At 40.2% G+C, this 23,151-nt stretch overlaps 2 protein-coding genes and 2 long non-coding RNA genes across 26 annotated transcripts in view; 1 reads left to right on the forward strand and 3 right to left on the reverse strand.

Annotated features, from left to right (window-relative positions):
* The window catches only part of mapta (microtubule-associated protein tau a), a 40,941-nt gene extending 32,203 nt beyond the window's left edge, over nt 1-8,738 (reverse strand). For 11 of the 18 annotated variants that reach the window (XM_072712392.1, XM_023837023.2, XM_072712389.1 and 8 more), the window contains exons 1-2: nt 8,709-8,727; nt 6,298-6,398 (exon numbers count right to left, since the gene is read on the reverse strand). The gene's annotated coding sequence lies outside the window, so the exon portion shown is untranslated. The other 7 variants (XM_072712387.1, XM_023837019.2, XM_023837011.2 and 4 more) reach the window with 7 other exon arrangements.
* Nucleotides 7,964-14,384, forward strand: LOC140590888 (uncharacterized). Its single transcript, XR_011991775.1, has 4 exons — nt 7,964-8,540; nt 8,665-8,784; nt 12,740-13,066; nt 13,571-14,384. It is a non-coding gene; the product is annotated as an uncharacterized lncRNA (long non-coding RNA).
* Nucleotides 9,340-14,967, reverse strand: LOC111856797 (myosin light chain 3-like). 6 transcript variants are annotated; one of them, XM_072712397.1, is made up of 4 exons: nt 14,756-14,967; nt 11,961-12,182; nt 10,628-10,705; nt 9,340-10,476 (listed from the first exon to the last, which is right to left on the reverse strand). In XM_072712397.1, exons 1-4 carry the CDS (start codon nt 14,760-14,762, stop codon nt 10,451-10,453), a joined length of 333 nt encoding a protein of 110 aa, XP_072568498.1. In that variant the 5' UTR covers nt 14,763-14,967; the 3' UTR covers nt 9,340-10,450. The 6 variants fall into 6 exon arrangements, 4 of the variants coding, with proteins under 4 accessions (XP_072568498.1, XP_072568497.1, XP_023692809.1 ...); XM_072712396.1 differs by having other exon boundaries at nt 10,605-10,705; nt 14,756-14,958; XM_023837041.2 differs by having other exon boundaries at nt 10,605-10,705; nt 11,961-12,134; nt 14,756-14,954.
* Nucleotides 14,968-18,481: 3,514 nt separating this feature from the next.
* Nucleotides 18,482-22,390, reverse strand: LOC111856798 (uncharacterized). Its single transcript, XR_011991774.1, has 2 exons — nt 20,700-22,390; nt 18,482-20,322 (listed from the first exon to the last, which is right to left on the reverse strand). It is a non-coding gene; the product is annotated as an uncharacterized lncRNA (long non-coding RNA).
* Between the last annotated feature and the right edge of the window lie 761 nt (nt 22,391-23,151).

The raw sequence follows: 23,151 nt of genomic DNA on the forward strand, positions 1-23,151 counted from the left end.
CCTTCCTCGCCAACAGCAAGTAGCGCAAACACACTGCTAAGGACGACAGAAATATCACACTTCCACCTCTTCATAGGCATTCATTCATTTCAAAGAGCTTAAACGGCACCAAGGGACGGCAGCACAATGCAGACCGCGTGCGATGCTAACACTACTGGTCACTAATCATTAGCGGCGGCTATGCTCACTAATCGTTAACGGGACAGGACCTGGAACACGGTTATGAGGTCACCCGCCAAGTAGGGGGGGGGGAGGTAGATGCAGAGTCCGACCTCTACGGCAGGAAGGGTTTGCATGGGGCCAAGTGAAAAGGGCAGCGCATGAAATTCCTCGCCCTTGGTGCGCGTAGGGAGAATGAGCTCTTGGCAAACAAACTGCTGCCTTCGAGAGAAAATCCACAGAATGGTGGGGGGGGGGGGTGGGAGTGAGTGAGGAGGAGAACATGGAGAATGAGGAACATGGTAAAGAAACGTATCTAACACAGCAATGTGGAAGCACAGACAGAGGGATGCAAGTCCATCTGCCTCCATGTCAGTACACTGCCAGCAGCCAACCACAGTAATGTTACATCCATGTTAATGTGAACACACGTCCAGCATCCCGTCCAATTAAAAAAATAATCTGATATAAAATTTAATTTTAAAATTCTCCCTGCTCTGCTTACCAAAATTAAAATGTCATATCCAGCTGCTCTGCAACACACATAATGCTTGCAATCCACGTATCGCATGTGATGTCATTTTTCCCCTCGCAAACTGCAAACTGTGCGAGCAGGCAGACTTTCAGAACAGCTTTGTGTGATCAGCGGAATGTAGAGAAGCTGTTTTAGTGACAATTCACGATGCAGGAATGAGTGCAGCTTGTGTTTAGTTTGGGCACCGAAGGCGACCCACATGGTGCAAAACCAATACAATTTCTCATTTCGCAAAAAAAATAAAATAAAATAATAATAATAATAATAATAATAATAATAATAATAATAAAAACACAGCTGTTCTGTTCATCTGTGCCTATTTGGGTACTGCTCAGAAGCCATGGAAACGGGTGGGGTTCTGACTCACGGTTTATTTTGATTGGGTCAGGGACGCCCTACACAGGAGCGGGCCTGGGCCGGTTGTGGTCCGTAGCACTGAGGAACTACAAGGAGCCCGAAACAGCTGCCAGCCAGTGCATGTGTGACGTAACTCCTGCCCCCATCTCCACTGCATGAGGCAGCAGGGCTCGATGCAGGGAAAGGGCCCCTCGTGTTAGATCACCGCCCCTTTACCTCCCCGGGGCTCAGGTTACAGGCCCTATTTCACTACGAGAAAAAGTCCAACTTAGCTAGAATAATCACAGTTTAACACTGAGCTCTAACCATGGATGCTCGGATTCTCACTACCCTTCATAAACTCGGCACTCATGAAAACCGGCCATTAGGAGGACTAAAAAAAAATAATACAAATAAATAATAATAATAAAAAAAACAACCAGCACTTCAGAGTAGGTAGCAATACACTGATAGGGCTGGCATACATGGACACAGTAACACAGGAGCAGTCAGTGAAGGCCATCAAGTGGAACGCCGAATGGAGAGTGTAGGCCAACAGAAGACCTAGTCAGCTGGCTTCTCCACATGATACAGACTCACCTCTGTTCAGCTGCATTTCAGCCCCTCTTATCAATATATGTAAATTCTCTATGCAATGATCTATGTATGCCCAGCGGAAACAGCCGAGGGTGCATCTACCTACAAAAAGCTTTCCACGAGTCTTTACAGTGAGTCCTCTTTAATAAACAGAGGCATCTAAGCATCTTAACATGACTCAACAATACATAATTTATACACTATTGATATAGGTGATAGAACATCCATGAAGAGTTCCCATTGCTCTGACAGAATGTTTTATTAATGTTTAAGGTACTCATAAAACCATTAATTCATATGTCAAAATCAATTCTGAACTTCAATATCATGTGTAAGCACTGAGTTTCTTGACAGTCTGTCTCCCATTAGATATAAGGGATTAAGAAAGAGCTGTAAGAATTACCCCAAAATGGGACACTTTAAAACAGCTTCCACCTAAGGCCCCTTTCAGAGTACCCATCCAGCCCGAACAACCCCCAGGATGTCAACACTCTGAAAATCAGTGAACAAGAACAGATTAGAGGCAGGAGTAAAAACATTCATGCTGAGATAAAGGTCACCAAAAATGCAATGATATGCAGAGTTCAGTGACGTTTAGTAACGTCTCTAAAATATTTCACTTCAGGCACGAAAAAATATTCAGCACATAGGCATCCTCCTAATCGAAACCACAATTACACTGCAGAGACTCAATATGAATCGATTCCAACTTCAGCTGACTATGATGCAACCTCCAAGCCTTTCAATAAAGCTTGTGGTTCTTTTGCTAACACAATGGAATACAGAACTGGTATTAGGGAATCCACAATTAACGTTAAACAGCACTGCAATGGTACAGAGGCCTACAAGACAAAGTGTAAGCCAAGCTGTTCACCACAAAAATGGTCTTCAAATTTGACTTGCACTGATGCTCCAACCTGGTTTCCCCAGTCTAACTACAGCATGACAACACACTGCTTCATTCTACGGACAGCCCACACTCTGAATGGGTGGATCAGTGACGACTGCCTCCTTAAACACCGGTTTGCGGCCTGGCAGGTGTGGCAGCACTCTGAGGGCCACTGACAGCCCATGGAACACTGTCAAAGGTACTGCATACAAGCAAATGCACCAAATGGTATCACACCGTAGCAAAAAGTGTATTCTGTGGGGTAATCTCTTAAGATTCAGTGGAGACGGACTGAAAATTCATCTCTCATGTGCTCTTCAGACTAGGAACAAGTTTGATGTGGAAACAGTCCCCCATCTCCATTATTTTGCCAAAATGGGGGTCCCGCCTAAAGCTTCCGAGATCCCGCTGAGCGGAAAACTATTCCAGCCGGCTGAAACTTTGCTTCTTTCAGAGACAGCCATGCATCGGACATTAATGTGTGCAGCAGAGTGAATCAGAGTATTTGAAGCTCTCTCCTTCCCTCAACAACAAACATAAGCAACAGGAACTGTAAATAAACTGAAATTCAGAAACCATGCATTGTTACAGCACTGCAAGACATCACTGAACCACCCACTGTCCCCAAAATCCATGCAAAATCTAAGTATGTGAACTATCATGTGTTTACAACCACAACGTTTTAACTACATTTTATTTCCTAAGGGCAATATAAGATTCTTCTGGTACTTTACTGCATTTACAGTGAGCCTGGACGTCTGGTGCTGGACAGACATTACAACAGATGTGCAGCACTGGCCCTTGAAGCAGCTGCTGTATGTTCTCACCAGACTCATGACGCCCCTCTTTCAGGCCCTGGTGGGTAACACTCCCATACACAAAGGTCCACTCTCAGAATCCAGTTATGCAGCATTACATGCATCTGCTTTACAGCCATATTTTAAAGCCATTTGCACAGCTGTGTGTTTCCCTGGATCCTCACTCAAGGGGACTACAGCAGGAATAGCAAGAACACAACAGCAAACAACACCTTTGACTTTTCAGGTATCCATTTTTATGATGTTAAATGAAGTAGCGATTCACAGTAATTACAAAAATCCACAAAGTATGACATTTGTGACTTAGCCAATAAGGATATAAAGCATGTTTGGGGAAGTCCTCTAATTGACAAGTTTAATTGAGTTGCATAAATCAAATTCACCCTGATTGAATTACACAGGCATTTGGATGTCAACTGCGGTGGTCCTTAAGGGAGGGGGACTGGGGAGAAGGTCCTTGTTCATCATCATCATCATCATCATCATTACTGCTATTATTACATACTACTACTACTACTATTATTTTTTACTAATAATAATAATAATAATAATAATAATTTGGAAAACTTAAGCCAAACCAAAAGCTTTCAAAATTCCAAGACAAAAATCTGCTTATAAATGATTATTGATCTGAAATCTGATAATATAAAATGCTATTTAAATGGACAATTTCTTGGATCTGACACATAATCCCTATCTGGAAATGTCTCTTAAATATGAAGTACACTGACTGTTTTCACCCTACTAACGCGCTACCATCGGTATATGTATTCTTTCTTGTCCTTCTGAGGAAAAAAGGCAAGTCTAGCCGGTTCTCACGTAGATCGCCCGAACGAACGCCCTAATCTGAAAATAAATATTTAAATATGATGATAGACTGACTAAAAAAAAGCATGCTGAAGTGTAACGCTATTGTGCTCTTTAAAATTCATACATACGATCTTCGTTTTAGCAAGCAATCCGCATGCCATGTCGCTCCCCTTTGTCTGGCTACTTCTACATGATCGCCTCCTCTGTGCACAGTGGGGACCAAATTACAAAGTCGCCGAAAACTGTAAATTAGCAAATGCTTCAAATCAATGTCCACGAAATATTCGGGTTTACCGTACAAAAAATGTCGAAAATGAATGCCCCAGATCCGTCGCGTGGCAAGAGGAAGATGCGTGCGGAGGAGAAGGGAGGGGTTTCTGGAGAGGACCTACAGACCTACAGCATACAGTACTGTATATGGTTTATATTCTACATCTTCCTGCTTATTTTAAACAGAAAACTAAGCATTCAGATATTCTGTGTCTTTTAATTAACAGCAAGACACCCCTTTTCTATATCGGCATGCACATGCAGGGAACTACATGCATAATCCGTAACATGTCTTTCCTGCATGCCACAGGGAGGGAAAAGAGGTGTGTCCGTAGCCATGGAAAGGGGAGACAAATTATTCCAGAAGATTCATGCTGACCCACCCAGATATAGCAGCATTTGTATGACACTATTACAAACGAATCGGCCAGGGGAAAAAAAAAAAACATGCGGCATTTTGCTAAATTTCTATACGCAGAAAAAAATGCCCATTTTAATGTGTATCGATTGCACACTACGAGGATGATCAAGTGTGGAAGCAAAATTTTAAAACGGATATTAAAGGATGCACAAAGACTAGCCCTGCCTGCGTGCGAGCGTGCACACACACGGATTAGCAGCGACAGGCACGCTTTCTAGTACATGTAAGCATGCTGTGGCCTTTGTTTAAGACGATTGGCGCAAATGATTTTTCAGTAATTAGCAACCGGTATGTACCGGTCTGGCCGCGATGACAATGCAGTTACCGCACATAGTGGCACCAGTCCTAAGCAAATTAATAAAAATACAGTACGGAGGGGGGAATGGAAACTGGCTCCGAATGTCTCATATGCCGCAGATCAAACGGTGCTGAATGAAAAAGCGGTACCGCGCTACTGAAACAAGGCCAGGTGCAGTTAAGAGCAACCGGAGCCCATTCCGCATCAGCACCATTCATAGCGGAAAGCGAAAGCCGGCTGCTTTTCCTCCCTTCCTCGTGTTTTAGACACCGAGGTCGAACGAAATCAGCTCCGCATTGGAAAACGACCCAGACGATTGGCCATCTTGGACGCGTTTCCTGCGAGCTAACGGAGCTTATTCAAAAGACGTCTTTCATTTGATTCAAGGGGGCAGAAGTGCACAGAAAGGTCCAGAATATAACGGGAAGTGCGTTTTAAAAACAGCACACGTTAGAGTTTCGTCCACGTTTCGCTACAAGTCTGCAGTTTGTTCAAGCTGCTAATGCACTAACGATAAAGATCTGAAGATACATCTTACGTGAAAAGCACGAAAAATATATATTTCATCTTGTCTGCCATAATATCTTTATAAAAATCACAATTTTTCTGAAAGAATTCATCGGCCGGTTGCAAATTTACACGTTCGACGTGAAAAAAAAACGAAGTAGCCTACTTGCGACCCAGGGCGTTATGTGCAATATATTTAGTAAAATCGCCTCAGGGAGCCAGCTAACCTGCTAGATGGCTAGCTGGACTTAAATGAATATTTTTTAAAAAGGAAAAAACACAAGCTTAAGATGGATTCAAAATATCGGAATTAATTTTTTACAAAGCTCAGTCTGCCATGCAACCGTATAAGCGCCTACAAAAGGGGCGAGTCGATGCGTACTTCTGCTCTCTGCTAACGCAAGGTTTCATTCCTCCGCTGGTTTACTTATCTGTCATGAAGAAAAGCCTTGCAGGCCCAGACCTCTCCCACCCAATGGAAAAAATATCACCCTGACATGACAAGCACGAATTGCCGGCTTTAAATCCCGGCAGCATTATCGAAGCTACAGATCTGACACGCATCTCTACCGGACCCCCCCGAGTTTTAGAAAGCGCTCCCGTGCATCAAATCACAATTTGGGTTTTGCAAAAGGCTCGGAAATTAGCCTTACCTACCTGTGTGGCAGACAGTGTTATTGTCTCTCCAGCTGCAGTCACTCACTGAGCAGCCGGCCGAGTGCTGCAGTTCGTTTGGAAGCCATAAGAGGATGGGGGCGCTGTAGGACAGGGGCAGATCAGCGCAAAGGAGTCTTACATGTGTCGCTTAAACGGGAGGAAAGTTCTCCCAGAGATAATGCCGGACTTTTGCATAAACGATGATTAAAAAAAAAAATCGAAGCCAATTTTATTTCGGGATGCATTACTGCTACATTTGAAGATGCCACAAAAATACAAAAATTTAAACAGAACCAGGACATATAAGGTCCTAAAATATGTAGGTCTCTAATATGGTTTGTTCCAGTTTTTTTTTTTTTTGCTCTCCGCATCATAACGATCAGTAAATTATTATTAAACTCAGTTAAATATAAGCGAAATTAACTCCATTTAATCAGCCCATGGGAACACAATAACTAGGCCATATTTTTTTCATTGTCAGCTTCCAGTCTGTTTCAGTCATATATTAAAATTAAAATTTATATATGCCTTTTTTGCAAACAGCGAATTTACTGTAGGTTTCATTTCTTATATATATATATATATATATATATATATATATATAGATAGATAAATAGATAGATAGAGGTAACCTTCTGTTATAGAAGGTTGAAACAAAGGGAGAAACCTACACTGACCACACCTGTTATTGATCTGACCAGTCCTTCTCCACTGCTTACAGCAGAGGGCACCAGCGATTCACGTACGTCTTGGACGTCTATTCATTTGGTAATCATTTCATTGGCTGATTGGTTTTTCAAAAATCCATTCCCCCTCCATCTTCAGTCCCCTCCTAGTTGACTATCCTATCCTATAGTTGGAAGCCATGTAATTCTGAATCCACTTTGTCCTACTTACTAACGCTGTGTGAAAGCCACACAAGAAGCATCAACTATGAAACTGACAAGATGTGGATTTTTCGGCGAACGACATTAAACATGTTGAAAATTCGTACAGTTAATGGCCTTACAACAGTACAAGAAAAAAGATTGCTGTTGAAATAAGTAAGGTCAAAGCAATAAATGTCTACTTTCATCCTCATTTTCAAAGCCTCGTGTAAATGGTACGTGAACTTTCAAAGTTCTGCATTTTTCCCCGTCGTTCGGATTTCTTGTGACCGCTCCGTGAATGTCCTTTACAGGTGCCAGAAAGAGTTCAACGTTTCATTGTCACAGAAACCCAGATAGGGGGCGCGTATGTGCAGCCTAATAATCAGAGAGGTTTCTAGAATGTGCGGACACTCGTGTGTCCGCTAGAGGGAGCCGCACAAATGCTGACGTTTGAAAATGGCAAAGCGTAATTTGTGAAATCTCATGTAAAATGTGTTCATGTAAAAAAAAAAAATACTACTAGCAGTTTCATTGAAAACTGCGCAGCGCAGAAGCAACTTTGTGGTTGTTTCTGAATTAAAATGTTTTATTTTTCATGAACGCGGTCGTTTCACTGCGGTTGACATGCCAGATGACAATTGATATATCACATTTTAAAGTGACCTGTAAGTGATCTCGACGTCATTTTTCAACACGACAAAAAAAATAGTTATAGCTAGATAGAATAGTTTCTATTCAGCAATGTTGAATTGGTGTCTAAGCGTATTAAGTTCTTCCACTTAAGTTACATTATTTATATGTTGAATTCGATTTTAAGAGATGGTTTAGTAGAACTGTTTCTGATTCCGGCGTTACAATCAATAAGGAAAGCAGATTTATTACGGTCAGCTGTATGAAAATGGGTAGGAGAGCGAATGGGTCACATCCGGGGACTCGACGTGGCGGCGATAAACTGACAGATACTGTGCCTTGCGTCTGCCATTAGGGCACGGAACGACGGAAAGAAATGCAATACGATACATAATCACTTTACCATGTGTTCATAGTACAATAACAGCTAGTGACATGTTTCCGAGATTACAATGCAGTGTAAATATGTTTCTCATGGAACATTATTGCACATTTAACGTTATCATAATTATTTCGTCAGTATCATATATATTTTATATTAAGACATAAAATGTAAAGAGAGGCATCCCTGAATACTTGTGTACAAAAAAGTGGTACACCGCCTACTTTGTTCATCCACAGTATCTTTGTCCTGTACATGTTCATGTTCGGTAGTAAGTAGTTCGATCTCAGCCCAGCCCAGCTTGTTAAACGCTCCGCTAAAGCGACAAATTGGCTTTAAATTCGGTGTATTAAGTCCGCATTGTGAGTGCGTGCATGTTAAAATCATATGAAGGCGGTACGATTTCCTTCCATTAACATGCAATTTAAGAAAGTTGGATGCATTGAACTTCTTTCTATCGCTTTTTCCCCACTTCTTCCGCCCCAGTTATTCAGCGATGCTGGCCGTTTATTACTTTTGATCATAGTTACCCAGGTGCCGAGATGTTCAGCGTCGATGTTGGGTATAGGAAGACAAACGGAAACGCTACATTGTCCAGTAGTCTAGGTAAGACGCTGGGGTTCCGTGCGTTTGTCATCTCTCCAAGAAATATAACAATAAAGTCGATGTATTCATGTATTGGAAATTTAAAATAAATGTACAAATAATGTTTGAAATTTGCATATTGTATTTTTGGTGAAAGCTTGAAATAAAAGATTTTGAAAACACATTCTGTTACTTTAAGGTAGAATCTCACTCTATACGAGTCTATAGCTCATTCCCAAATGAGGTATATTTTTCATGTTGGCTAAAATATTGTTTATGGCATTTTTTGGAAACTTTCATCTTTGCATAATTTTTTTGTGAGTACAAAGTAAGATGAGATTATTCTGATTTGTAAAAAATTGAGAGATTTCTTATTAACTACCAGCTGGAGGTGTCTGGCTGACAGTGGGCCACAGATTTATTTCAGGGCAGAGATGCTGTGTAGTTTTAAGGGAAGGACACATTTACTCTCAGGCTACCGCAGGGCAGCTATGGTGCTGACCAAAGCTAATTGGTTTTCCATGCTCAGAATCTTCTCCTTCATTTGCATAGAACTACATACAAGTACACCAGCGATGGGCTTATTTTGGCTCCCTTTATTAATCACAAGTATCATCAGACCTCATCTGTAACAGGCCAAGGCTATTGTGCTGCTGTTGGAGGGCATACACTTCAAGTTGACTCTACACTTGTGTGATATTCTACTTTATGCACAAATTGGGGTCCGTTTAAAGCAACATGTGTTCATTTTCTTTTGAAATTGTACTTCTAAAGGTAGCATAATAAATTGATGCTATATACAGCTCTCGAAAAAATGAGACATCACAGCAATATGTTTTGTTTCACTCATTTCTCAATTTATCTTTAAATAATATATATATTTTTTTTTATTTTGCAAACTGCAGCCTGATTCTTCCCTGTTTCTCATTAATGAAGTTCTTCTTCCTTGGTTTATGGGTCTTCAGTCCTGCTTCTACGAGCCTGATACAAACTGTCCTAACAGTGCACTTCACACCTGCACTTAATGTTTCCCATTCCTGCTGAAGGTCACTTGATGTCATCCTTCGATTAATGACAGATAACTGTCAGATAAGTTAACGGTCATCTCTGGCATTAGACTGTTGCTTCAGCCTTTTACCTGGCTGGTTTCTGGTCATTCCCAGTGTCTCCTGCTTCACCTTATTCTTAGAGATTTTGAACTTGGAAGCAACCTGCTGCTCAGTGTAGCCTTCAGCCAGCAGAACCATGATTAAACCAGGATTTAAAAATACAGATTTGTGTAAAACTTTGGAGTGGTCTCAATTTAGCTGTATATTACTGGATTCCATTTTCGGGTTCAAATTTTTATATGGCATAAGAAAGCAATTAGGCTATTGATAGGTGAAATTAAAAAAGGAATTTTCAGTGTAATATTAAGTTAGTAAACAAGTTTTTTATGTATTCAACAGTATGTGAATCTATGTGGGACTTTTTAGAATTGTTATTATAATCATTGAAATTACTTTCATTCAGGCAAAAAAACAACAATTGTGCATAGCTGACCAAAGCAACAGAGAAGTGGATGGCTACTGGATGGATACACCGTGATCAAGCCTGTCATGCCACACGATGGCAGTACTACATGTCTTATGGTCCTTCATTTCTAGCTGAACATCTTCATGTCTGGGTGATTCAAACTGCCTCACGGCTAGATGTTCAGTGTCAAAGAAGATCCTACACAGGAAAACAAAGATTTCACTGTTGATTTCTTTTAAAGATATCAAGAAATTCTACAGATGCTTGACAAAAGCTGAAAAAAAATTATTAAAAGATTTCAGATTATGTTTTGCATTTTTACTTGCCAGGTATTGAAGGATGTGGCTACCTTCATAGTTGATGCAGCCATTGCTGTCTTCCTGTCCTACAAGCAGCTGTTCCACCTCTCCTTCAGACATCTTCTCTCCTGTCAAGAAAATCCCTCAGTTTTGAACAACAAATTGAATCCTGTTGCATGGGAATATAGTTTATTTGTCAATGGGGATCATTTTTCAGGTTCACAGGAAGGATCAAGAATTAGATTGATACCATTCCCATGGTTGGGAGAAGTTGCTCTTGTTGGATGTTTTGGTACCATTCTTTATTCATGGCTGTGTTCTTAGGCAAAACTGTGAGTGAGCTCACTCCCTTGGCTGAGCAGCAACCTCACATATGAATGGTCTCAGGATGCTTTACTGTTGGCATGACACAGGACTGTTGGTAGCGCTCACCTTTTCTTCTCTGGACAATCTTTTCTCCAGATGCCCCAAACAATCAGAAAGGGCATTCATCAGAGAAAATCACTTTACCCCAGTCCTCAGCAGTCCAATCCCTGTATCTTTTGCAGAATATCGGTCCGTCGCTGATGTTTTTCTTAGCGGACGATCGGGGTAGGAGACATTGTTTGGATACATTTATTTTCTTACTTTACAAATTACTGTTCTGATAAATGTGCTTAGATGTGTTTAGTACAGTATATGCTCTTCTTATTTTATCCGGTTCATTTTGCGTTTAAATGCTAAAAAAAAACATATTTAGGTGTAATTTTTTGGGGTCGGGAACCAATTAATTGGTTTTCCATTATTTTTTATGGGGAAAATTCGATCAGAACTCGAACTTTTTAGGATTCGATCCGGAGTTCTGAATGGATTAAGTTCGAGTTCTGAGGTACCACTCTATACGCAAATTAGCATCATAAAAACTCGGTCAGAAGAAAGTCAGCAGATTTTGTTAAAATTAATATTTGTATCATTCTCAAAACTTTTGGCCATGGCTGCATTAAGTCTAGAGAAAAAGCTTGGTAACACTTTACTTAAAGTACCCATGTAACATTATATATATCTTCATAATGCATTATAATGTATTCATAAAGTATTATACACACAGTTATAACTATTTATAAAAAGGCATACCACATTATAGTCATATTTATTATCCTTTAGGAATGCTCTATAAATACCTTCGTAATGCATTATAATGGCTTATACTGATCATTACATAATGCATAATAAACATGACTATAATGTGTTATGCCTTTTTATAAATAGTTATAGCCGTGTTTATAACACTTTATGAATGCTTTATAATGCATTATACATGAGTGCTGTAAATAAAGTGTTACCAAAGTATCTTTATTCTTATGTTGTACAGCAGTTAGAGGGTATGCAGTGAGATGGACTCACCCAGTATGGCCAGCGTGTGGCGAAGCTCTGCCCCCATTACTGTGTCATTTCCCTCCTTGTCGAACACACAAAGCCCTTCCACAAAGTCCTCAAAGGTGCCCCTGTCCATGGACTGGGACTCGTACTGGAACATGGGCAGGAAGGTCTCGAAGTCCATCAGCTTGGTGTTCAATACTGTGTTTATGTGACAGAAGGCTGTGCCCCATCCCCTGCCATTAAGGCCTTAATATGTCATGATTCAGGACAGTTAATGTAGATTTCTGTACAGATAATAATGTCCACCCAACCATTTTCTGTAATAATTTGTCCTATTTATGGTGGGTGGGGGTGCATAGCCTATGGGCACAAGGCAGGGAACAACCCAGGATGGGGCGCCAACCCATCGCAAGAAGCACTCACACATGCTTTTAGATTGTGGATGGAAGAAACCCCACAATGACACAGGGAGAACGTGCAAACTCCACACACATGGAGTCATAGCGGCATCATGAATGCTGGTCCCAGAGATGTGAAGCAACAGTGCTACCCACTGCACCACTGTGCCACCTCAGATATTAAAGGACTTATTAAATGACAGTAAATATGCATTTGTTCTCTAAATAAGCATAGTCTGTTGTATGTATTCCTACAGCTGCTATGTGCTATATAATAACAATGCTATGTAAAAACGCTGGGTTGTTTTTTCAACCCAAATGCTGGGTTGAGACTGCTGGGTAACAAAGTTGGGTTGATTTAACCCAATTTGGGTTGAAAATCGGTCTTGATCTATAACCCAACAGTGCTGGGTTGGGAACGCGGACGTGAAAGAGAGCACACACGTCACGTCAACATCCAGGGACATCAGCGAGAGTTGACGGAGTTTTGCGCCGTCTTTAGAGGGAAGCCAGTGAAATTCTGTCTGAAACGTAAGTTATTCAGTGTGTATTTAACAATGTTCATAATAAATAAAACATTTGCTTTACTGTATAATATATATACACGCAAATTTTAGGCTTTCGGTCAGTTGAACTGAGATTACCTAACGACTAAGCGACGGCCGATCTCTTGCTCAGTGGACGGGAAAGCGCGCGTGACATCGTCATCGGAAGGAGCTTGGAAAGGATAACGTAAAATTTTTAAATATTACTTTTGTATATGTTAAATCTACTTTGTTTACTGTGTTAGATACGGTTTTGATATAGCGGAGTTTACTTAACTAATTTGATTTTGTCAGCACATCCACATAAATTTCCCGCTCTGCTTGTAAGGTACATTTCGTTCAATTCGTTTGACTTAGTTGTACATTCGACAGCAAACGATGTTAATTTACTACGAACATGTAATTTCTTTAATCCTGTAAATGGTTTGATGCAGGCGGGAATGTCTGAGCTCAGCTCAGGCTAAAGGCGGCTTGAAACTAAGCATGTTCGACGGACATTTTCTAAGCATAGTGCTAAGGCCATGGTCAGTGGTTAACTAATGCTGATAGCTTGGTGTGTTATGATCTTTAATGCTCCTAAAGGTTTTTTAGGTGTTCTGAAGGTAGCTCTAAGGATATTTAACTTTTACACATTTTTGAGTTCTTAATGAATCTATACCATTTCTTTTTTATTTATTTTTCCTTTTTTCAGATTGGGACCAATATGGCTGAGTACCTTCGTTCAGAAGAGTCCATTGAATTTTCTTATGTTCTCATGCTTGGAGACAACCACTGCTTTCAACCCTTTGCTATAATAAATGGCACAGCATTTGAGCAAAGTACATTACTTGCTGCAGTGGACGTTTGAAATGTTTTCATATTTTAAATACATATTTTCTTGGACGTAAATTTGACTTCAGTCACTTTATATCTCAGGATATATTGATGTTTGCACATAATTGTTAATGGGAAAGTTATAAAATGTTTTCCTATTTTTTCCTAATCTTAAATTTGTATTTTTTAAAGTTTTTTTTTTCGTTTGTTTTTTCAGTCAGTTTGATGCCGTTTCATTATTACTTCTACATATTTTTTCAGTTGATGATTTATATATATCAGGCTATGTTAATGTTTATGCACAAATTTTAAAGTTAATCTTTCTGACTTCAGTCAGTTAGATGCTTTTTCATTATTACTTCTACATACTTTTATTTTTCCTCTACTCTGCAATTACATTGCAATTGATTCTTACTGATGATTCCTGTATATCTCAGGATATATTAATGTTTATGCATGGTGTAAATGTTATGAAAAGTTTTCATATTTCAAATTGTGTTTTTCTAAAGTTAATTTGTCTGACTTCAGTCTGATGCATTGTTACTGACTTCAGTCACAGTGTTTCTGTGATACAGTTTGATACATTTTAATAGAAATTGTCTTGATGCTGAGGTGGAGATGGGAAAAATGTCTTAAATTCATATGGACACATTTTTTACATGTTTTGTCATAAATAAAATTCCATTACTGAAGTATGTATTGCTGTAGAATTGTTTTTATTTTAGTAATTTTAATCACCAAAGTTTCTAGATTAAATTTCTGACCCATTTTGGGTTACATTCAACCCAGCAGTGTAGTCATTTTTAACTAATATTTGGGTTAAAAATCACAACCCAGCATGCTGGGTTAAACGTGTAACCCAACTTGTTGGGTCAAAATAACCCAGCGTTGGGTTAGTTCCTTTTTTACCCAGCGCTGGGTTACCAAAATAACCCAAATTGGGTTGTTTTTAACCCAGCAGTTTTTAGAGTGTATATTTTATACAAAAGCTGTTATGTAATGCGGTATCCATCATGCCCGTATTCCTGGCCCACGTTCTCTCCCGTTGCTTCTTTTGTCCTACCTCTCATTTCAGCCCTGGTGCGGATCCCTCCAGCTTCTCCAGTGCCTCCCAGTCCTGTCACTGAAGTCTAGTCTGCATGTGTACCTCAGTCCTTTACCAATCTTGGTTCCCTGCTTATTGACCCCTCAAAGTCTGTTTAGTTTGCAAGCCCCTTTTTAAGTATAAATAAAAGCTCCTTTGTTTCCCCCCATTGCCTCCCTGAATTTGTGACGTGACAGTATTCAGCACACAACAATGATCTGCAGGTGTATGTGTAATTGTGGCCAAAGTGAATGAGACAGCATTCATGGATTTTCAATACTGCCCTGCTGCATTTATGATCTTGCATAATACAGTGAGTCCCATAGGTAATGCCTTTGTCTGTGAAAAGACATTTTGGATACCTAGTAGTTATACTGACTTGTAGGAATCATCATACTGAACATATTATCTTTGTTTACTCATACATCGGATACCATAATATTTCTAACTATTGTGAGTGTTGTGTCATTTGAGATTTTTGGACTTGAGTCTTGAATCTATAAGCCTTTATGTGACATTGGCTAGGGGTCCTTAATGATACGTCATTTGTAAGTTTTACGTCAAAAGACAGAACAAAGACGAACGACATGGCATTAAGAAGGCTTCAGGAAACGCACCCCAGTTCTTTAACCACCACACAGAATATAGCTGAATGAACACACACCCTCAGGCTTGGGTTTCCCCAGGACTTTAATGACCTCTGCATTGGTTGAATTCTGGCCCAGGGACCGCAAGGCGTCCCCACACTGGCCTTAGGTGATTTTCATCTCACCGGTGGGAGTCCTGTCAAACAGCATGAAGGCCTCCATTAACTCTGTTTGGAGAGGATTTATAGCATCAGTGAGAGAAACAGCAAACGTGAGTCTTTTGACACTTTCATGAGAAGAATGCCCTCTGTGATGCATTTATGACTTTCCAGTCACTGTGGAAACTAACAAACTTTACCTCAGTGCTGTATCAATGGAGTAACCATTGTTATATGTAGACTCCTGAGAAAGTATTTATAGCTTTGCTTACCTTCAATCTGGTCTGCATTAAATTCAATCTAGAAAAGAATTTGGAAATCCTATTGTGAGTAATTTTAATGTGTCAAAAGCAATTTTATAAGCTTCTGAAAAGAGACCTTTAAACAAAGTGAAATGAGAGATAAACCAAGTAAAATGATAGGATATGTATGAATGTAATTAAACTATTTATATTGCATGGTGTACTAGCTAAATATACTAGGAGTACTAATATATTTATTGGTGTTCTAGGACGTTGTGTGTGCCTCTGCGGGTTTGGGCTCTGTGCCTGTAAGTGGACGATTGCCAGTTCAAATCTCATGGTTGGCAGAGTGATTGGGTGACTGAGTGAGACCCATAACTCCAATTGTTCCAGGGTCTGGCTGACCCTGCTTTCTCAATTATGTCATTTTGGGTAAAACACATCTGTTCCACTAATGTTCCACTTCTCTTTATTGGGAAAGTAACACTCAGATTTACATTTGCCAGTACTCAACCTTTAACAGGCATTTGGGTTTGCTTGTTTAGCTAAACTCTGTGGTAGAACTGAGAATGTCAGGCACTGTGTGATGTGTGACATGTAGGCCACCTCTTCTTACCTTGATAAGGGTTCTAGGTGTTGCCTTCTCACGGTCAACTTTGTAGAGTGGCTCTACCACATATCTTCCCATTCTCTGGCTCTATTGAATAACACCTCCTTGCTTACAAGGCTTAGTATGAAATCAAATATCTCATCATTGATCTCAAGGGGGGAAAAGTGGCTAATTTAAAAACAATTGGAATGCAAAGATGTAATTCGATTGTCTAAATGGAAATTTAGTGACCTGTAACTGTGAATTCCAAGTTGGGAACATCCGTAATGGAGCCTTAATCATTTCCTTTTGATGAATGAAAGCCAAATTGCACGCATCTGGCTAAGTCAATAGGTGAAATATATATCTCTACTGGTCATTTGTGAACAGTGTAGCTCATCATAAACTCATCTTTATTTGCTATCAAATCCATACATAACAGGTTGTCTCTGGATTCAGGAGAATTATAATGAAGCAAGTGGGGTTTGGGTCTTATATAGCCTGTTTTCTGTTTTTCTTGCATAATAAGTAAATACTACATTTTCTGTCACACCAAATCAAGAAGGCAAAACGGAGAAACACCCTCTGTCACAAATTCTAATTTCTGTGCAGCGTAGTAATACAGAAGAAACTTTTATTCAGGCAAAAAGTTTTTATGGGATGGTAGGGACAGAATATCTCACAGACATGTATTACAGTGTTTAGCAAACTAGTCACGATACATTTACAGAACATATGTAGGTTTTACACAAACTTGTCGACCATCAACAAAAGCTAAACTGCTAAGCTCCACCCAGATCTCAAACCTCCAGCTCTTTGGCCAAGCCCATACTAGTTAGCCCATACTAGTTAGCTACATGCTGCTCAAACAAAATGGTGAGACTAGCGTAGCTGTCTCACCCACGATTACTGCAGGGGTAACCTGGCATGGACACACTCCTCGCGTGCATGTCGAACCTGGGACAGCCACCAAAGGGAAACTCACAATGACACTCTTGGGGTCAAAGTCATGCTCCTTGGGTGGCTCCGGTTCTGGGGCAGGTGCTGGCTTGGTGACTTCTTTCTTGGGCTCTGGCTTTTTGGCGACCATCGCCGTGTGAGAGGGTGGAGAAGCTGCGATTATAGACAAAGGCCCCCTCCCAGTATTATATACCTAACCTTGTCCCCCACTTTGCTGAAAGGTGGGGGGCTTCATTCAGTGCTATTTGCTAAAAAAAGAGAGGAAGTGGAACCGCAGAGGGCCACTTCAGGGCCGCCGCCATTGTTATCGCCACTTGTCCAGCTCATGCCATTACCTCACCACTCATAGCATTATCCTTTCTGCGGGGGATTAATTTTTTCTGATAGATGTCGAAGGTGCTAATGATGCATCAAGGGGCAAGAGCTGAAAGTAAAGGCAGGGCTCTGATTGGGAAGCCAGGACAATCCCCCGGAAGCGTCCAATGGCAGGCTGCGTGACGCAGGTTCCTTCTTTTTATAGGCTTTTTAATTCCCCAGTCCTTCGTGACCATTCCCTTTAAGATATTTAATCTATGTCACTTCTGTTCTTAGTCGAATGTAAGTCCCACTGGCTACACTAAGGAAATTAGCCTTGACTTACAGCGTGAAGCTCCATAGGGTTTCTCGAGCAGTAATGCAGGGATTTCAAGTGCAGGAGGGTGGACGGTCCCCGGGGGGGTGGGGGGAGGCTGGCAGTTGCTGAGGGAGGTGCAGCTGTGTCTCCTTCCTGTTGCTTACACTAGCAGCACATTAACAGCCACCCCCTCACACCCGTTTGTGAAAGGAATGGTTGTTAGGGTTAGGGTTATAGTCAGGGATTCGATACCCACAAGTAAGATCATTTACAGGACTTCTCCGTTATTTTAAGTGTAAACATTTATGTCAAAAACAAACACTTTGATTTCATGTCTAGTGTAACAGCCGTTCTGCAGAGGACAGGAAGGATTGAAGCACAGCCTGTCTGGGTGCCTATCTCCCGTCCATGGCACGTTCCAGCGACATCACATTTCCCGGCTGTAAATATTAAAAGTAGCCCCACATTATAGGATAAAGGAAGCCACTTATGAGCACGCTCTATTTCTTTTAAAATGTAGCTGTCTGGTAATTTATGAAAGAAATATCACTTAGAATTAACTTAGAGAAATTATTTTATTTTTAAGAACAGATGTGACAAAAGCATCAGAAGGAAAACATGATAACAACTTATAGGCAGTGAATGGAAAAAAAATACATCACGCTCTAAAGATTTTCCATTTTCTTGTGTTGTAGTCTATAAATTTCATTGATTGAAATGGCCTCATTTTGCCCTGATCCACATCACACAACAAAGCATATGAGTGCTGTGAAAGCATCAAAAAATGTGTCTGTACTTGTTGTTTTGGTGTTAGATTTTCTCTAGACATAATGCTTGGTATTTGGGCTAAAAAGGTCCCTTTCTGTTAACTCTTGACCATGAAGCCCACTGAAAGTTTGTTCCAGAATCTGTCAGGTGTTTCTTCAGTCAGGACTCCAGGTAGACCTTTGTGAGAAATGACTCTCTTCTTGCCACCCTCCTATATAGGCCAAATGTGTGTGATATCTTGATATGATGTTGTTTGCTTTGCCAATGTTGCTATTGCAATGGATGAAAATAATTATTGCATGGAATAATATATTAATTTGAATTACTCTCTAATCATTAAGAAGGCAAGGTCTGTATGCTGTTTGTAAGTGTGTTTTCAGGCTTGTTTTTACTGATGGTGGTCATATTGACTTTAGTTTCCTGCTCCGGAGAGTTTAACATTGCTACCTCTGGGAGCACTCTTGCATAACTAGTAGCAAAGAGATAGTCCTGGTGAGACAGATTAGTCCCTGCCTCTCTAAAAAGATGTTTTCAGCTCTGTGCAGTGACTTGCCCAACTTATGTTCGTTTAAGTGTAAGCTCCCAAGTCCCTGTGTACTGTACATATTGGGTCAGCTGATTGGTGTGGTCAGGCTACAAAAATACATGCCTTTCCCAAATGCCTTGGTTTTCAATTTCTGCAATATTATATGTCCTGAGAATATGAAACAGTGACAGAAACTCTGCTTCAGAGATATTTTTTTTCTGTGCATGTTGTGCAATGCATGCTAATTCATCATGAGGATTACTTTGCATACAGCTTTCACATTGTCAAAATATGATTTCATATCTTCAAGTTGATATGATCCATTTCTACATGAAACATAAGTGGCTAATTTGTTCAGTCCTGCACAGATTTATTATATGACTTCGCCCCAGCACAGGGGATGACAGCTAAAAAAAAGCAAAAGGTTGTAATTACTGTCATTTAAGTATATGTATGTTGGCAAAAGATACAATTTACCACTGCAATGCCACTGCAGTAAACTACATTTCTTATTGCCTCTTATTAATTTATGTTGGCCTAACATAAATGTTGTAGAGCTGAGCAATGCATGACCTGGTCATTTGTTGATGGGGGGAATAGGTTATGCGATCTGGAAAATACGAGACAAATTGTGTCTCATATTGGTTCAAAACAGGATATAGCATTTTATTTTTCAATAGGGGCCAATTCTAGCAAGCATGATACTATTTTTGTTTTTTACTACGGACATATTCTCAGTAGTTAGCGGAGTACACAGAATGTAAACATTATAAAATCAGTTACATTCTGACCCCAGAGTTCAGGGCTAAGTGACACATGCTGTTATCCTTGCATGCCTGTGCATTTGTTTGAATGTCTTTTGCTTGTCAAACTGTAGGAGAGAACAGATCAAACAGCAAGATTACTAATCAGATTCTTGTAGCTCTTCATAAGAGTCCAGTCAGGATGGTGAACAGAACCATGTGACCGCGGGATGGGAGGATGGAATGGGGATTATATTTAGGCTCCGGAGTAGAGTTGAATTTCATGAGGAATGAAAACAGAAGACAGCCATTTCATCACAAGGTATATACTGAGGATAGAGACAAGATGGACACCAGGTCCTGGAAATAGAAACACCTGTAATCAGGAAATATGCTCTGGGGCGTAGCAGGCCAAGGAACAAAGCATAAAGTAATAAGATACATAAAGCATATGTAATAAGAGACTGTAAGACTAATTGGTCTAGACATTCATTATAACACATAAGTTTTATGCCTTTATTAGTGATGAAGACTTCTGGCATTTTTCTGGTAAAAGTCACTGTACAGTCATCAATATTCATGTCTCTAAATTGCCTGTAGTATGCGTATGTGTCTGTATTTATTTGTATTTATTTGTAACCTCTTACTTAAGAAATTGTTCACTTTAGGCACTGCAATTAGGATATTTGGCTGTATTGCTGCTGTTACCATTTAACTGAGAATTGCTCTGGACCTGCCTCTAGCTCCATTCTGTACAGGATGAAGATGTTCATCAAGGACATTGTTTCATTGTAGCTTGGACCATTGTACCACATCCATGGTTGGCTGGTCCCAATGCTGCCACCTCATGGACATTATGGCACCTGCATGTATTATGGTACAGCTTCTTCCAAATGGCAGTGCTGCTTTTTTGATAAGCAAAACATGGTCGGGGTCAATTGTAAAGGAGCATGCCTGTTCTAACTCGTGAAAAGGGGTTCATGTTTATAACCAAACAGCTCATACAACAACTACTGAATTAAATATTTAGCTAAAAATGGTACATATTTGCCTGGCAAACAATGTTTATACCAAACAAGAAAAGCCAGTTACATCCACCCATCTTCCACACTGTTTTCCTGGATCCTATTCCAACAAGGCAGGGGAAAACCTAGGAAGGGATGCTAGTCTGTCACACGATGCAGACAATACACATACTACAGGCAATTTAGAGACATGAATATTGATGACTGTACGGTGACATGCAAAAGTTTAAAGAGTTTAAAATGTCTGTTACTGTGATTAGTTAAATGAGCAGAAGATGAAATGATCACCAAAAGCCATGAAGTTAAAGACGATACATTTTTTTTCTGCATTTTATGCAGGATTAGTGTATTATTCTTATTTTATACAATTGTAGAGTGAAAAAGCAAAGGTGCCCCATGCAAAAGTTTGGACACCACAAGATATTTGAGGTATCAGATAACGTTTACCAAGGTCCCAGACCTTCAATAGCTTGTTAGGACTATGGGTCATTCACAATCATTCTTAGGAAACCCCAGGTGATGCAAACTGCAAAGCTCTATAAATTCTTTGACTGTTCAACCCTTGTCCCAACAATCAGCAGCCATGGGCTCCTCTAAGTAACTGCCTAGCACTAAAAATAAAATAAATAAAATAATTGATACTCACAAAGTAGAAGCAGGCTACAAGAAGAGAGCAAAGCATTTCCAGGTAGCTGTTTTCTCATTTCATAATGTTATTAATAAACGGCAGTTAACAAGAATGGTGGAAGTCAAGCTGAGGTCTGGAAGACCAAGAAAGCTTTCTGAAAGAACTGCTCATCAGATTGCCAGAAAGGCAAATAAAAAACCCTGTTTGACTGCAAAAGACCCTCAGGAAGATTTAGCAGACTCTGGAGTGGTGCTGTACTGCTGTACGGTGCAGCGACACCTGAACAAATATGACCTTTATGGCAGAGTCAGCAGAAGAAAATCTTTCCTGTGTCGTAGCCACAAAATTTAGCAACTGAAGCTTACAAATGGACATCTGAACAAGCCTGATGCATTTCGGAAACAACTCCTGTGGACTGATGATGTCAAAATTGACCTTTTTAGCCACAATGTGTTTAGAGAAAAAAGGGTGCCAAATTCCAGGAAAAGAACACCTCTCCAGCTATTAAGCATGGGGGTGGATCGATCATGCTTTGGGCTTGTATTGCAGCCAGTGGCACAGGGGACATGTCATTTGTAGAGGGAAGAATGGATTCAAATAAATACCAGCAAATTCTGGAAGCAAACATCACACCATCTGTAAAAAGTTGAAAAGAGGATCGGTCCTACAATAAGATAATGATTTGAAACACACCTGAAAATCTACAATATAATCCCTTAACAGGCACAAGCTGTAGGTTTGCTATGGACCTCACAGTCCCCTGACCTAAAGATCATTGAAGGTCTGTGGATAGAACTCAAAAGAGCAATGTATGCAAGACGGCCCAGGAATATTACAGAAGGCAAGGCTGAATGGGCAGAAAAATCCCCCAAGAGCCATAGCTGACTACAAAAATCATTTACAAGCTGTGATATTTGCCAGAGAGTGTGTTACTAAGAGTTGGCCATGTCCGGTGGCCAAACTTTTGCTTCAGGCTGTTTTCATTTTTTTCTTTTTTGGTATTTTATTACCTGTGATTGATGGAAATAAAAATGTAATCTTGCATAAAATGCTGAAAACAAATGTGTTGTCCTTTACTTTATGCCTTTTGGTTATCAGTTCATCTTCTGCTCACAGTAACATACATTTTAACCAGACTTTTGCATCCTTTTGCACACAAACACATAGCAGGGCCAGCACTGAAGCAACAGGACTACATATTGTGCCACACCAACAATGCACATTTTCATACTTTCACTTCCAACATTTGTGTTTAAACATATTTGGAAGTGAAAACCAGATTACAGATTGTCATCTATATGTATCAAATACTTGCATGCTGCTTCACCAGAGTTGGCATCCTCTGAGGAACATGAAAGGCTAATTAGCATGATCTATTGCCCACAGTGCCCTACAGGACACTGGAATGTGCCCCAACCTTTGGTTCTGTGCTGCCTGGCAGAACATAGGCGGATGGATAATCTGTTCAATATGTTCAGATATTGTTGTTGTCCTGTTTCATTCACTGTTATATCAACAGTTCATGTTTATCCTTTC

The sequence above is a fragment of the Paramormyrops kingsleyae genome, chromosome 5 (genome assembly GCF_048594095.1).
Source record: "Paramormyrops kingsleyae isolate MSU_618 chromosome 5, PKINGS_0.4, whole genome shotgun sequence".
Classification (NCBI taxonomy): Eukaryota; Metazoa; Chordata; class Actinopteri; order Osteoglossiformes; family Mormyridae; genus Paramormyrops; species Paramormyrops kingsleyae.